Source organism: Chlorocebus sabaeus, chromosome 11, assembly GCF_047675955.1.
Source record: "Chlorocebus sabaeus isolate Y175 chromosome 11, mChlSab1.0.hap1, whole genome shotgun sequence".
Lineage (NCBI taxonomy): Eukaryota > Metazoa > Chordata > Mammalia > Primates > Cercopithecidae > Chlorocebus > Chlorocebus sabaeus.
Window position 1 is genome coordinate 114,197,293 of NC_132914.1, and position 14,706 is coordinate 114,211,998.

The window sequence follows — 14,706 nt, forward strand, 5'->3', positions numbered from 1 at the left end:
CTGAAGTTGTCAGGGATCCTTACCTAGCCAGCTTCCACTGCCGCTGCTTCCTGGAGCGCTGCAGGGCCCTGGGTCCTGCAACTGGCCCAGGCCTGCCAGAAAGAGCCAGGGCACAGCCGTGGCTGGCAGACCACACCCCCTTACCACCACCGTGAGGAGTTGGGGGTCCCGGGTCAGCCAGCCAGGCCCTAACTCCCCACGCCCACTGACCAACACAGCGGGGGCAGGTGCATCCCCGCAGCAGGCACAGGCTCAGGGCTCCAGATGCTTTCTCCATCAGTAAACAGATGTGGCTGTGATGGTGAGGAGGCCCCGCCGCCTGAGTCCTGGCCACCTCAGAAGCCCACACAGGGCAGGAGCTGCTTCTCCTTATTTTACTCCCTAGGATGGAGAAGGTGGAGGGGTTCCCAGGACTTACATAGGAAGAACAGCAGATACTTTACCCAAAATAAACAAAAGAGAACAATCCTTCTGCCAAACCAACCTTTCAATATTATTTAGGCTGGGTGTGGTGGCTCACGCCTGTAATCCTAGCACTTTGGGAAACAGAGGCGGGAGGATCGCTTGAGCCCAGTCGTAAGGGACCAGCCTGGGCAACATACGAAGACCCTGTCGTTACAAAAAATGTAAAAACTAGCCGGGCGTGGTGGTGCGCACCTGTAGCCGCAGCTCCTTGGAAGCCTGAGGCCGGAAGACTGCTTGTGCCCAGGAGGTCAGAGCTGCAATGCGCCGCGATCCCGCCTGCACTCCAGCCTAGGTGACAGGTGGAGGCCCCGTCTCCAAAATAAATAAAATAAAATAATTTTGTCGTTGCTTATTCCTCATAGTCAGTCTCATGCTACTGAGTGACCAGGCCACTTTAATGGATGTGAGGAACTGACAGAGGCCACGTTAATTAACAAACTTTTTTTTTTTTTTTTATTGGAGATAAAAACAGCAAAGTCCCACATACCATACCCTACAAGACACAACGTGTGCGGACGAGCCTTGGCTGTGTACCGGTGCTGCAGGATGAGGCTGTCCGCCGGGCCTGGGCTGCTCCAGCTACACGGGGAGGCGGCCCCATTGCAAAGTGCGGTTTCTCTGCGAAGGTGGCGGCGGGTCAGTGGCAGAGGGCCATGGCTTCCATGTTAAGGAAGCGGACGTGCATCTTGGTCTCAATGTCAATCCCCTGCCAGATCTGGAAGGTATGGACCAGCGTTAAGGGTACATTCCTGCCGCCACCTCACACCTGACCAGGCCCCGGTCCTCGGTCCTTCCCCACCTACCCTCTCCTGCCACCAACGGTGATGTTCCGGGCGGGTGAAAACCCGAGGGCTGTGTTTCAAGGCTAGGAGCTAAGCGAGGACGAAAAACTTCCATCTGTCTTTTTTGCTGGTTAATTTGGCGCTGACATTTGGATTCTCTCTGAGATTGTCACAGCAAGTTATTATTAAGTACTGAATCCAAGCTCTTAGCTCCAAGTCATTTGAATCTCACCCACCACTTCAGGTTCTGTGATTTTCATGCAAATTACATAACCCCATTAAGTCCCCTTTCCATGGGTAAATGCGGGACCCCCAACCTGTGCCACCCACTTCACAGAACGTCGGGGACTCTAAAGGACCCATCCTCGTCATGGACGTATTTTGTAAACTGTTAGGGGCTGTGCAGTCACAAGGCTTTGCTAGGCCACCATCATCAATTTAAAGATCTCCAGTTGTGGTCTTTACAACCTCCCTGGGATAAGGGACCATGTGCATTCTAGAAAGACAAACTCAAGCCCAAAAAGGTGATTTCTACCCAAAGATCGCATCGTGGCCCCATTCCTGGTGCTGGTACTGTCACTACAGTCCAGCCTGGCCAGGGCCCTGGAGTAGACCTTCATGCTACGAGGCTATGTATGGACCCCAGTGCTCCCAAGGCCATGCCCACCAGCACCTTAGCAAGTCAGGGCCCACGGGGGCCACAGATGGTAGGATGGGGGGTGCGAACAGGAATGGAGGGATGTGGTGGGCGGGTGACTTCTCACTGCCTCTCGCTTATGTAAGAACTTCAAACTCTCACTCTGTCACTCTCAGCATCTCCGGGGACAGCCACGAGGCTGGTAACAGGGGAAAGTCAGAGCCCCGTGGGCACGCAGGGGACAGGGAGGCCTTGGGACATTTCTGGCCGCAGCCCCCCAGTACTTCCTGCTTTCCTGAGGCTGTTCTGGGTGTCATGGGGTGTGCAGACAGCTCTGGTTCCAGTCGAGCAGCCCTATCCTTGCTGGGTGCACGAGGCGTTCCCAGGGTCACACACATGACCACTCACAGTGGTTTCTGCTAAGTGCCAGGTGGCAACATGGTCACCAAGGGCAATGGAAGGAACCAGGGAATGGGAAGAGCCGGCTGTTCCCAAAAGACCCCTCAGGGATACAGGGACAGGCTGGGGGGCACTAGGGGCCTGGCAGAGGCCAGCCTTTAGGGGAAGGAAGTTGGTTTCAGAGGCAAAGACATTCATTCTACTCAGTCTGAAGCCGTGATACTTCCTCCCCAACCCTCCCTCCCTCCTCCACCTTCTAGCTCTTCGTCCTGTTGTCTTGCTCTGGCGGGCATCACCTGCTCAGGTGACCGGGTCCCCAGCATAAGCCAGAGTGAGTCTGCAGCACAAGTGCAAATTCTGCCTTTTCCCAGCCTGTCCGCCCTGCCAGCCCCGGGGGGGGCCACGTGCACGGCAGTCCTGGGGGCCTGCCGACCTCCGCAGTCTCCTTTCAGCCTTTTATCACAGCCGGGCCCTGTTGCCTGCCTCTCCTCTCTCCTGCCGGGTCTAACCACTGGCTGCCAGGCTCAGCCTTGGCTCCATGGGGCTGTGATCCTGAGGGCCCAGTCCCCCAGTCCTGCTCTGGGCTCCTTGGCCAGAAGCCATGATCCTTCCTTCCCTAATCCTCTCTCCCTCTTGGTCTCCTGCTCCCCTGACTTCCTTGTCTTCCTCAAGCCCCCCAGAAGCACTTGAGAACACGGTTGTGATGCCCAGGGCCCAAGTGCGGGGAGGGGGACGGGGCGGGGGTCCCCTCCCTGCCACAGGGCATCTGATTGATTATCTAAATGGCCAGGAGCAGCTCTTGACTTGCAAGGCCAGCACTGGCCTAACCGCCGCCCACCAGCAGAGGCTGGAGAGGTCATCAGGGAGGAAGCAGGGTGGGCGGCCGCTTTACGAAAGTGACATCTTAGGACACAGCGAGGAAGGCCCGGGCACAGCGTGTGCAGTCGGCTCCAATCTGAGCTTCTGAGAAACACTATTTCTACAGACACGGAAAGTTCCCAGAATCCCTGTTCCAACTACAACAGGGCTTCCTTTTTTTTTTTTGAGACGGGGTCTCACTCTATCACCCAGGCTGGAGCACAGTGGCGCGATCTCAGCTCACTGCAACCTCCACCTCCTGGTTTCAAGCTATCCTCGTGCCTCAGCCTCCCGACTAGCTGGGATTACAGGCGCCCGCCACCACGCCTGGCTAAGTTTTGTATTTTTAGTAGAGATGGGGTTACACCATGTTGGTCAGGCTAGTCTTGAACTCCTGACCTCAGGTGCTCTGCCCACCTCAGCCTCCCAAACTGCTGGGATTACAGGCATGAGCCACCAGGCCCAGCCTACATACAACAGGGGTTACCTCTGAGAGGGGCAGTGGAACCCCAGGTGAGAGAGAATTTGGGTTACACTGTATACGCTTTTGTACTGCTTACGTTGTTTTGACTGTGTGTGAATATTCCCTTTTCCATAAAAAATAAGAAAAACCAGTTTAAATTGCTTTAAAGGCCACGCCCAAGTTGACCTCTTCCTACTGAGATGTCAGTCACCCAGGAAGCCTGTCCCTTGCCACTGCAGGTAAAGAGCCATGTCCCCTCCTGACCAGTGGGCCACACGAGGTCTTCAAGGGTTCCCCAAGGCCCCCACGCCCAGGCCACCCACCTTCAGGAAGTCCTCGAAGGTGATCCCCTCGTACACCTGATCAGGCTCCTGGGGACAGAAGCACAGGGTGGACAGTGAGTGGTGCGGGTCCCCACACAGCTTCCTCAGGGGGACGGTCCACGGGCCTCCCCTCCCCACCAACACCCGAATGTAAGTGGTTGAGGCTGTTTGGGAGGAATCAGAAGAGGGGAACGTTCTGGATTATCTGCCTCCAGCACGCAGCCGGTCACCCTGCACCTCCAATATCCTCATTCATGGGCTTGAGGGTGGGATGGGAGCTGAGCGTGGCTCACCAGGGCCCTGGCAACGCATGGCTCAGAGCAGCATCCCTCTCCACCCCCAGTCCCCCAGGGAGAATCCGAGGTGTGGGTGACACGGGGGCAAGGGGCTCTCCTTCCCCACTTAGCTCACCTCACCACCAGCCCCCCAGCAGCTGGGCCACCAAGATGCCTCCTGTCCCCCCCAGGGCCGGCCTCTTCATGCCTGCGATGTGCTGTGCTGTGCTGTGCTGGTAAGAAGATTCCAGGCTAATCTAAGCTCACAGACCTCGAGGGAGAGGTCAGCAAAACACAGGGCCAGCCTGTGAGGCCCACGCCTGATGCCTCATGAGTCACTGTGATAACCCAGGACCTCCAGGGAGGCACGGCCGGAGGGTGGCCGCAAGGAGGCTCTCCATGCTGAACAGGTTTGGCAGAGCCAGTCTCCATCTACTCTGCATCCTGCCTGCTCTGGGGACGACACCAGGAGCTCCTGCCCCTTTCACCGATACTCTCAGGATCCCACCGACAAGCCTCCAAAAACCTCACCCAGCAGCACGCTTCGTGACAGCAAAAATCTGCTGACATCCCAGGTGCCCTTCAATAGAAGGCGAGGGACATAAATCTCAGTCATCCACCCTATTTGCAAGGCCAGCACTGGCCTAACCACCATCCACCAGCAGAGGCAATCATTAACCACTTATGCCTAGTGTTCCATTGCTGGAACGCTAAGCTGTGGGAGTTACTTATATCCTACTGCTCAAGGTCATCACCAAGGTCTGATTGCAAAAATTCTAAAAGCTGCAACCTCAGGCAAAAACGGGTTAAGAAGGGGTTGATCTCTGTCTCACTATGGAAAAGGCTCTGAGATATGTATACAGCAGATAAAGAACAAAAAAACGAAACCCAACAAGCAGAGAGATGTCTGCAGGTCTGTGCGTGCAAACCTTTCCTGAGACTGATAACCAGACCCCCACCATCTGCCCTGTAGGTGCATGGGGTCATACGGAGAAAAGGGGAAGCCACATCAGTTCAATCATGTTTTGCATAAATCAAAAATAAAAGACATGCATGTATACGTTGGTATATGTAGGAAAAAAACCCACCAGGAGGGAGTCCTTTTAGGGAAGAGGACATGGGCTGGTGGGGGAGCAAGCGAGACTCGAAGCTCTCTCTGTGACTCTCTGAAATTCTGTACGTGCGTGTAAGAACACAGGAGGCACACACTAAGCGTGTTATGCACCAGGCATGTATGTCCCAAGTGCCTTCCAAATGCTATGGTTTTGTTTTGTTTTTGAGACAGTCTCGCTCTGTCACCCAGGCTGGAGCGCAGTGGCACAATCTTGGCTCACTGCGACCTCTGCCTCCCAGGTTCAAGTGATTCTCCTGCCTCAGCCTCCCAAGTAACTGGGATTATTATAGGCATGCACCACCATGTGTGGCTAATTTTTAAATTTTTTAGTAGAGATGGGGTTTCACCATGTTAGCCAGGCTAGTCTCGAACTCCTGACCTCAAGCAATCCACCTGCCTTGGCCTCCCAAAGTGCTGGGATTACAGGTGACCAAATGCTATTGTTAGCATCTAATGACAGATGCCAATCTCACGACAGGCCCTGAGCTGGGTTCTGGTCTCTCTCCTGTATTACAGATGAGAGGCACAGAGGGGAGCTGCCTCCAAGTCCTTGAGGGCTGTTTCTACTGGCAGGACTTTGCAGGCCTTTTAGTTTCCTCTTTATACTTAAAAAATTTTGGCCGGGCACAGTGGTTCACATCTGTCGTCCCAACACATTGGGAGGCCAAGGCAGGAGGATTGCTGGAGGCCAGGAGTTCGAGACCAGACTGGTCAACATAACGACATCTCTTTTCAGCAATACATCTCTTTTTTTAAAAAACTTTAAAAAATCAGCTGGGTGTGGTGTTGTACATCTGTAGTCCCAGCTGCTCCAGAGGCTGAGGTAGGAGGATGGCTTGAGCCCAGGAGATGGAAGCTGTAGTGAGCTATGATCACACCACTGCACTCAAGTTTGGGCGACAGAATGAGACCCTGTCTCTTACAAAATAAATAATAAATTACAAGTTCTCGGCTAGCCTGGGCCAGCCCTGTCCCTAAGGGCTCCTTCCTCCCTGTCTTCCCACTCACGGGCACAGTGGCTGCCCTCCCTGCCAGGCCACCCTAGGTTCCCAGGCTGGCCAAGCGGAGCTAATTATAGAAAAGGCCCCCGTGGCCAGAGTCTGGGGCTGGAAAGGGGGTGATTGGTGCAAGGAAGGAGGGCAGGGAGTGGGGGACGCAGTCCCCCGTCAAGCATCCGTGGGTGCGACCTCCTGAGAAAGCGCTCTCAAAACATCCCACGGGCTGGCGCGGTGGCTCACGCCTGGAATCCCAGCACTTTGGGAGGCCGAGGTGGGTGGATCACTTGAGGTCAGGAGTTCAAGACCAGCCTGGCCAACATGGTGAAACCCCATCTCTGCTAAAAATACAAAAGTTATCCGGGCGTAGTGGCACATGCCTGTAATTCCAGCTACTCAGGAGGCTGAGGCAAGAGAATCACTTGAACTCAGGAGGTGGAGGTTGTAGTGAGCCAAGATGGTGCTACTGCACTGCAGCCTGGGTGACAGAGTGAGACTTGGTCTTGAAAAAAAAAAAAAAGAGAGATCCTGCCTCAGTCAATAACTGCCTTTGGAAGCCCATTAAAGTGGGGACCATGGATCGTTTGTCTTCAGCGGGTGGCACGGTGAGAACAGGAAGTGTCCTCAGAGGCCAGGCGGGACTGAACCGATGCAGCTGCCCCTTGCCCCTAGCTCAGGCCCGTACACAGCTCGGTCTGGGTTTATCGGGCTGAGGTTTACACCAGAAGGATTTTAAGAGCGCCCAGTTTTAAGAGCGCCCGGAGGACCCGTGAGTGAAGAAAGAGGTGCAGATGAGCCCTCTGCCTGGCAGCTGCCTTCCTGGTTCCGGGGCTACCTCCACCTCCCGGGGGCTTGTGGGCAGCGGGTGCACCCCGGAGCCCGCCTCCGCCCCGAGATGCCGCTGCTTCCCAGGCTGCTGGGGTTTTATGCAGATCAGCAGCTGCCAGCAATTTCACTACAGCAAATTAAGAAAACTGTCACCAATTGAAACTGGAGTGGGACAGGGAGCAATTTGAAGAAGGAGAGTGTAATTAAATCAAATGGGAATTTGGCCCGACAACCGGCGGGGATCCCTGCTCTCCCCACCGAGGTCACGAGCCCTCTCCTGTGGTGGTTAATCTGCTGAGTGCAGAGGTTTCACCCAAGCTAGAAGCTTCCCCCCGGGCTCCAGAGGCAGACAGATAAAACGCATGCCAGGAAGCCGACCGACCACAGCCCCCGCCTCTGGGAGCAGGCCCAGGCAGGTGGCCTCATGTCCCTCAAGGACGGGGTTGGGGCACAGAGAGCAGGATCCAGCATGAACCCCCCTCTGCTCCGGGCTAGGCAAACACAAAACCATCAGGGTGTCTAGAGACGCACCTGCTTTAGACACACAGGGGCAAAGGGCTGACCGCGTCAGTGGGGCCATCCAAACCCCTCAGGGAACACATGACACCCAGGTGGTCACCTGCCTTCCTGAGTGGTCCCGAGGCTTAGAGCGAGCCTCAGGGCTAGGGGCTGGTGGGGCTGCACCTGTCCTTACAAGAGGAAATCTTCCCAGCACAGGAAAGATCGCAAGGTCTAGAGGATTCTCTATGCTCTCTGAGCCTCAGTTTCCCCACCAGTTAAAATGAGGCAAAATGTAGGAAATGATGAACATGGGAAGGCCGCTCCCCTCTCTTCCATGTCATTTACACACCAGCCCCTACCTCAGCTCCTCCATCTGACCCCACGCCATCGGCTTTTGTCAGTCCCCAACAGGGCTCCCTGCTGACCCCTGCTCCAAGGCCAGAAGTCGCCTCTGAGTCATTTGTTAATAAACTAATTCAGGCCAGCCTGTGCCATGTGCTGCCCAGGCCTGGCTCCAGGGCCAAGTGCTGCTGTGAGCACTGACTGAGGCCAGGATGGGGGTCGGGGGGCTAGGCAGATGGGGGCTCCTGGACCTCGAGCTCTGCTTCCCTGCCTTGTGCAGTCCTCTGGGGACTGGGACCTTCAGTCTCCTGGGGGACAGGAAGGGTTGGGAGAGGTTTCTGAGCCCCACAGGCCACAGGTAGAGCAGGTGGCAAAATACACCAGGCCCCATGCCCCGTAAGGCCTTCCAGAAACACAGCGCATAAGCGGGAAAGGCACTGCGTGTCTCAGGAGGGCTGCAGGGGCGCTCACCATCTGCCCCATGCACACGCTGGCCGCCTCCATCATGGCCCCGTCGGCGATGGAGCGAGCGGACTCCTTCTCGATGTGGGGGTTTCCTGACAGCAGTTCCTCGACCACCTGCCGGGTGGGGCGGAAAAAAACGGTGATCTTGGGCCTCCATCAGGGTTGTGGGGGGCGGGAGGGAGGTGCCAGGAACCCAGGGCGGGCCAGAGGAGCATACTTTACATTTCGATATTCTTCCAGGGTGATGCGGCCATCGCTGTCCGAGTCGTACATGTGGAACAGAACTGGGGTGGCAGGGGACAGAGGGGACTCCGTCAGGCGGGGCCTGGCCCCTGCCAGCCCGAAATCTACACTAAACTAAGCAAAAGACACCAGTAACCAAACCTCAATGCCAAAGCCAGAGGGGTCAGGCACGAGCTGTGGGACCAGACTGACCACTTCCTACTGGGTGACCTTGGGCCCATGACCTAACTTCTCTGAGCCTCAGTTTCCTCATCTGTAAAATGGGAATAACAACAGTGTCTACCTCGTGGCCTTAGGAGGGCTGAGAGCTAGCGCTGTGGCCCCATGAGCATGAACATGACGACAGTAAGCGTTACCCGTTAACACAAGTCAACAGTGTTGAGTTCAAAATATTGCTCCCACAGCCCCAGGAGGCCCCATCGTCTCAGCCGTGGCAGGTCGTGGTCCACAATGCTTCTGATCTGGGCCCGACTGATCTAACGTGGGCGGTCCCAGGCCTGGCATGAGGGAGGCGCTGGCCGGGAGGGGGCCTCTCCCTGTTGTTCCTAGCACGGCCTTGGGAGCTGGAGCTCTGCCAAGTCTCCTGTGTTGGCATTTTCTTTTTTAATGTATTTATTTTTTCAAGATGGAGTCTCGCTCTGTCACCCAGGCTGGAGTGCAGTGGCACGATCTGGGCTCACTGCAACCTCTGCCTCCTGGGTTCAAGAGATTCTCCTGCTTCAGCCTCCCAAGTAGCTGGGACTACAGGTGCACGCCGCCATGCCCAGGTAATTTTTGTATTTTTAGTAGAGACAGGGTTTCAGCAGTTGGCCAGGCTGGTCTCAAACTCCCAACCTCAAATGATCCGCCCGCCTCAGCCTCCCAAAGTGCTGGGATTACAGGTGTGAGCCACCGCACCTGGCCAGCATTGATTTGTTATTGTTATTATTTTTTTCAGAAATGGAGTCTCCCTCTGTCACACAGGCTGAATGTAGTGGTGCAATTGTAGCTCGCTGCAGCCTCCATCTCCTGGGCTCAAACCACCCTCCCACCTCAGTCTCCTGAGTACCAGGGACCACGGGCATGCAGCACCACTATGCTGTGCTAATTTTTTTATTTTGTAGAGGTGAGTGTCTTTCTCCCTGTTGCCCAGGCTGGGCCCTGAACTCCCAGCTTCAAGTGATCCTCCCCACTCAGCCTCCTAAAGTGCTGGGATTACAGGCATGCGCCACTGAGCCCAGCGGGCATTTATTGAACACTGACCAGATGCCCAGGTGTGCAAAGCGCTTCAAAAACCTCTCAATCTCCCTCTCACCCAACCCCAAGAGGCCAGGGATGCCTGAGCCCTGCCTCCCAGACAGACTGTCAAAGCTCACGGAAGTTAAGGCGTTTGCCCACGACTACACCGCTAAGGGACAGGAAACCAGGGATTTGGACCTGAGTCCGTCCTGTTCCTCACCCCTTGGAGCAGACAGGAAGCCAGGCTCACACCAGGGACCCCCCCGCCGGGCGGTTCCCACCAGCCCCACGTACACATTCCAGTGCTAAATATAGTCAAGTCCCATGTTTACATTTTCTTGATGAGGAGGCTGACCTGGGGCGGGGCACCGAGGGATGTCAAGAGTCATGGGAAAGGCCACAGGAAAAGGAGATGTGACTCGGGCCACTGCCTGGGACCTGTGCGGCTGACCAGCTGGGACCACAACTGAACCCACTCCGGAGCCAGAACATAGTGGGGCTGGTCTCAGGAACCCAGCAATAGCACAAACCACGGAGGAGGGAGAGGAGGAAACTGACTATAGGGGGCACTTCCTGTGTGCCAAAGGCCGACTGTGTGATCTTGCCCAGCCCTCAGAACCACACACAGCATACCCACGTTCTGGGCCAAGGTTCAAGGTCACATGGCTGGTAGGTGAGAGGGGCCACATTGGAACCCAGGTCTTTGCATCAAGGGCCTTACTTCACAGCCACCGCACAACCCCCTTCTAGTCCCAGGAAGCCGCAAGCTGCTGAGGAATGTTTAGGATGAGGGCGCCGGGAACGGGAGACAGCAATGCCAGCCTCACAGGGACAAGGGCTGGTGTCCCCAAGCCCTCCAAGCCCCCAAGCCAATGCACACCCAGCCTCCTGCTGCAGGGGTGCCTTGTGTTCTGAGGACTTAGGGGAGGCTGCACCCCAGGCCAGGTGTGAGCAAGGGGACTCAGTGGCACGCACATCTCAGCTTCTCCTTCCGGGACAGCTCCACCTGTTCCTCGTCCATGGTGGTGTCGATGGGCCGGAAGTAGGACATGATGGTCAGGAAGTCCTCGAAATTGATCTCATCAGCCAGGCCACTGGGTCCCTTGCGCAGGTTCCTACGGGAGCAACAAGGAGGGTTTTGGAAATAAATGAAGAACCAGATCTTGTCCTCTTGCTACCATTAGCTCTGAAAACTCTGCTCTCAGGGCACAAACTGGACCCACGATGGCTGCTCTTGCCTTGAGTCTGTGCCCCAAAAACCTGCTTCGTGGAGGGGCTGGGGGCTCCAGAAGCTGAAAGCTCAGTCCTTGCCTCGCCCTCATGGAGCTCCCCATTAGGGAGGTGGAAGAGAGACAGACCACTGCATGACTGTTGATTCAGGCGGGGACAGAGGGAAGCGTGGGTGTGTGACGGTGCACACAGGCGAGCATTTATGAGGAAACCAAGCAATCCAGTAACTCACCAAATACCTCTCCCGATCCTTTCCTTTAGCTCAGGGGTTGGCAAACCGCCCACAGGCCCAATCTGGCCTATCATCTATTTTCATACAGCCCATGAACTAAGAAGACTTTCTGGGCCAGGCGTGGTGGTTCACGCCTCTAATCCCAGCACTCTGGGAGGCCGAGGTGGGCAGATCACCTGATGTCAGGAGTTCGAGACCAGCCTGGCCAACATGGTGACACCACGCCTCTACTGAAAATACAAAAATTAGCTGGGCGTGGTGGTGTGCACCTGTAGTCCCAGCTACGTGGGAGGCTGAGGCGGGAGAATGGCTTGAACCTGGGAGGTAGAGGTTGCAGTGAGCCAAGATCAGACCACTGCACTCCAGCTTGGGTGACAGAGGTAGACCCTGTCGCAAAAAAAAAAAAAAAAAAAAAAAAAGACTTTTCACATTTTTATCTTAATTTTGTCAGAGTCAGGGTCTCACTCCACTGCCCAGGCTGGAGTTTGGTGGTATGATCGTAGCTCATGGCAGCCTCAAACTCCTGGGCTCAAGCAATCCTCCTGTCTTGGCCTCCCAAAGTGCTGGGACTATATGTGACAGCCATGTGCCTGGCCGGTTTTCACATTTTTAAATAGTTGAAAAAATGCTTGCCAAAAAAAAAAAAAAAGCGTCAAAAGAATAGTATTTCATGACGAGTGAAAATTACATGAAATTCAAATGTCAGTGTCCATAAATAAAATTTTATTGGCACACAGCCATGCCCATTCATTTACGCTTGTCTGCAGAGTTGAGTAGATGCAAGAGAGACTGCGTGGCCCGCAAAGCCTAAAATATTTACTCCTTGTCTTTTTACAGAAAAAGTTTGCCAACCTCTGCTCGCTCTCACTAGTTCAAAATTTTAGGATGGTGATTGACTGCAAGCATCACTAAGTAATCTGTTTATACCCAAATACAAAGTTTGCCAATGATTGAAAGTTTTGTGGTAAGTTAGGGCAGGTTTGAGGCTGGCCGTATCAATGTGCTTTTTGGAGGAGGCAAGAAAGGCTGGTGTTCCAGGGGATGGGGACGTTTCATGCCCCATGCCGGGCTCAGTGCCTGACACCCAGATGAGGGGCTCAGAAATGTGTGGTCCAGCTCGGGTCTTGGCAGTTGCTAAGAAAATAGCTTGGAGGCCAGGCGCAATGGCTCACGCCTGTAACCCCTGCACTTTGGGAGGTTGAGGCAGGCCAATTGCTTGAGCTCTGGAGTTCAAGACCACCCTGGGCAACAGGGAGAAACCCCGTCTCTACAAAAAATACAAAACAATGAGCTGGGTGCGGTGGCGTGCACCTGTAGTCCCAGCTACTTGGGGAGCTGAGCTGGGAGGATTGCTGGAGCCCAGGAGGCCAAGGCTGCAGTGAGCCAAGATCACGCCACTGCACTCCAGCCTGGGTGACTGAGTTTGAGATCTTGTCTCAAACAAAACAAAACAAACAGCCTGGAGATGACTGCAAACCCGAGCTCCTGACTCACTGTCCTCAAACCTTATCACTAACGGACTGCGACCGTGAGCGCCCGAGGCCGCTGGGGAGGCTGTCATACAGCTGGCAAGCTCAAGGTTCTACCACAGCCCCTCACTGTGGCCCTTCGGAAGGGGCAGTACCTAGCTGGCCCGGGGTGGCTAACGGTTAGTGGTTAGTGCTTGGATGTCACTTGGGTTCCACCCAGGGCATGACTGCGCCTCCACTGCAATTCTCTCTTTAGAGGTTCATCTACTACTCCTTTTCAGCACCCAGCAAATACACTAACACCCATACGACGGCCTCTGAGTGGCCCGGGAACTCCCTTTCTTTTTATTTTTCTCTTCCGGATTTTCCAGGGAGAGGTGGGGTCCCAAGTCTGGATGAGAGAAGGCAAAAACTGCCCATCTGCGGGATGAGATCCGTCCTTCCCTCAGGAAGGCCCATCTTTATGTGTTTTCACAGGTCTCCCTTCTTTCTTTTATCGGATGAAGCTCCCAACTGCTCCTGCCACAGGCTTTAATAACCTTGAAGTTCTCACTGTGGGCGGCACAGACCAAATTTACAGAGCATAAAAATAGCCCCCGGACTTATCAGGCCGCTCTGAAAGCCCTTCCCACAGCGACTGGCTCACACGTCCTTCTCAAGTGGTTTAGGCTGCAGCAAGAGGGATTAAGATTAGCACGGGTGAAAATGTGACAGACCCCTGGGGAAGGCAGGGTGTGTGTCCTTCTCTGGGACGGTTGAGACCTGCTCTGCTTCAGCCTCAGGACCCAATTCAAGGAAGGAGGGTCCCTTCCCTTCCGAGTGCTCCCAGAGGTCTGCAGAGACCAACATTATGGTCTCCAAAGGCAATGAGAGCCAGCGCCAAGGAAACCTAGACAGAGCACCTAGAACCAGCCCCACCTGCTCTCCACTCCATTTTCTAAATAAAAGGTTTTTTTTTTTTTAGAGATGCGATCTCACTATATTGCCCAGACTGGTCTTGAAGCCTGGCCATATGCAATCCTACTGCCTCAGCCTCCTCAGCTGCTGGGATTACAGGCCGTGCCACCATACTCAGCGCTCTACTCCCATTTCTAAAATGAGCACCAGGATGAAGATCAGTGGATAGAAAACAGGGGCTACATCTAAATCTGCGGCCCAGCATGAGGGCAGGCCATTTTCTCTCCTTTTGCAAAGATGCCACCTTAACTTTCTAATTCTCCTGTAAGGAATGGAGTGCCCCTGGAGGTGGGGATGGGCTCACAATACCCCTTCCCCAAGACCTGTTCCCAGAGTCTTAGGAACAAAGGCTGAGGCTGGTATTTCTTGAAAGGAAAATCCTGTTTCCAGCATCTCCTCTGAAATCCTCCTCCAGCTTCTTCTCAGCATTTACAGGATATGACGTGAAGCCCTTGTCCAATACTTACAAGCTCCCAGCTGTAGCCCACGAAGTGTTCTGGGTGCAGGCCAGAGGAAACCCTTTTTAAAATCATCCCCTCCCTCGGTAACTTCTGGGCCAGCCTTAGTCATTGGCACCTCCCTTTCTCCACACCAGGTTTCTCTAAAGAGCAGCTGGAGGCTGAGGTCCGGGGACCCATAGGGGAGGCTCTCACCGCCCCATACCTGGCCACCGCCCTTCACTTCTGGCTCGGCCCGGATCCCTGGCCATCTTTCAATGGCAGCTCCATCAGGCAGGCACAATGACAGCTGCTCTCAGACCCGGAGTCTCCTGGATGCCCCCCACATCCCCGCACCCAACCCACCCCCAGGTTCACACCTCTAGTCAGTCCCCTGGGAACCTTCCTTTTCTCTCCTGGCCCCTGCAGCTGCCTGGCCCAGCCCCCACCTTCCCGTGCACTCCAAGTGCAGC

At 55.0% G+C, this 14,706-nt stretch overlaps 1 protein-coding gene across 6 annotated transcripts in view; it reads right to left on the bottom strand.

Moving 5' to 3' along the window:
- The window catches only part of TESC (tescalcin), a 76,209-nt gene that overhangs the window by 15,224 nt on the left and 46,279 nt on the right, over window positions 1-14,706 (bottom strand). For 4 of the 6 annotated variants that reach the window (XM_037996475.2, XM_008004855.3, XM_037996473.2 and 1 more), the window contains 5 exons: window positions 10,884-11,023; window positions 8,670-8,731; window positions 8,454-8,561; window positions 3,928-3,975; window positions 899-1,180 (listed from right to left, as the gene is read on the bottom strand). In XM_037996475.2, the coding sequence (XP_037852403.1) occupies window positions 1,103-1,180; window positions 3,928-3,975; window positions 8,454-8,561; window positions 8,670-8,731; window positions 10,884-11,023 (436 nt within the window). In that variant the 3' untranslated portion in view covers window positions 899-1,102. Of the gene's footprint in view, window positions 1-898; window positions 1,181-3,927; window positions 3,976-8,453; window positions 8,562-8,664; window positions 8,732-10,883; window positions 11,024-14,706 lie in introns of those variants that run through there. The other 2 variants (XR_005239839.2, XM_037996474.2) reach the window with 2 other exon arrangements.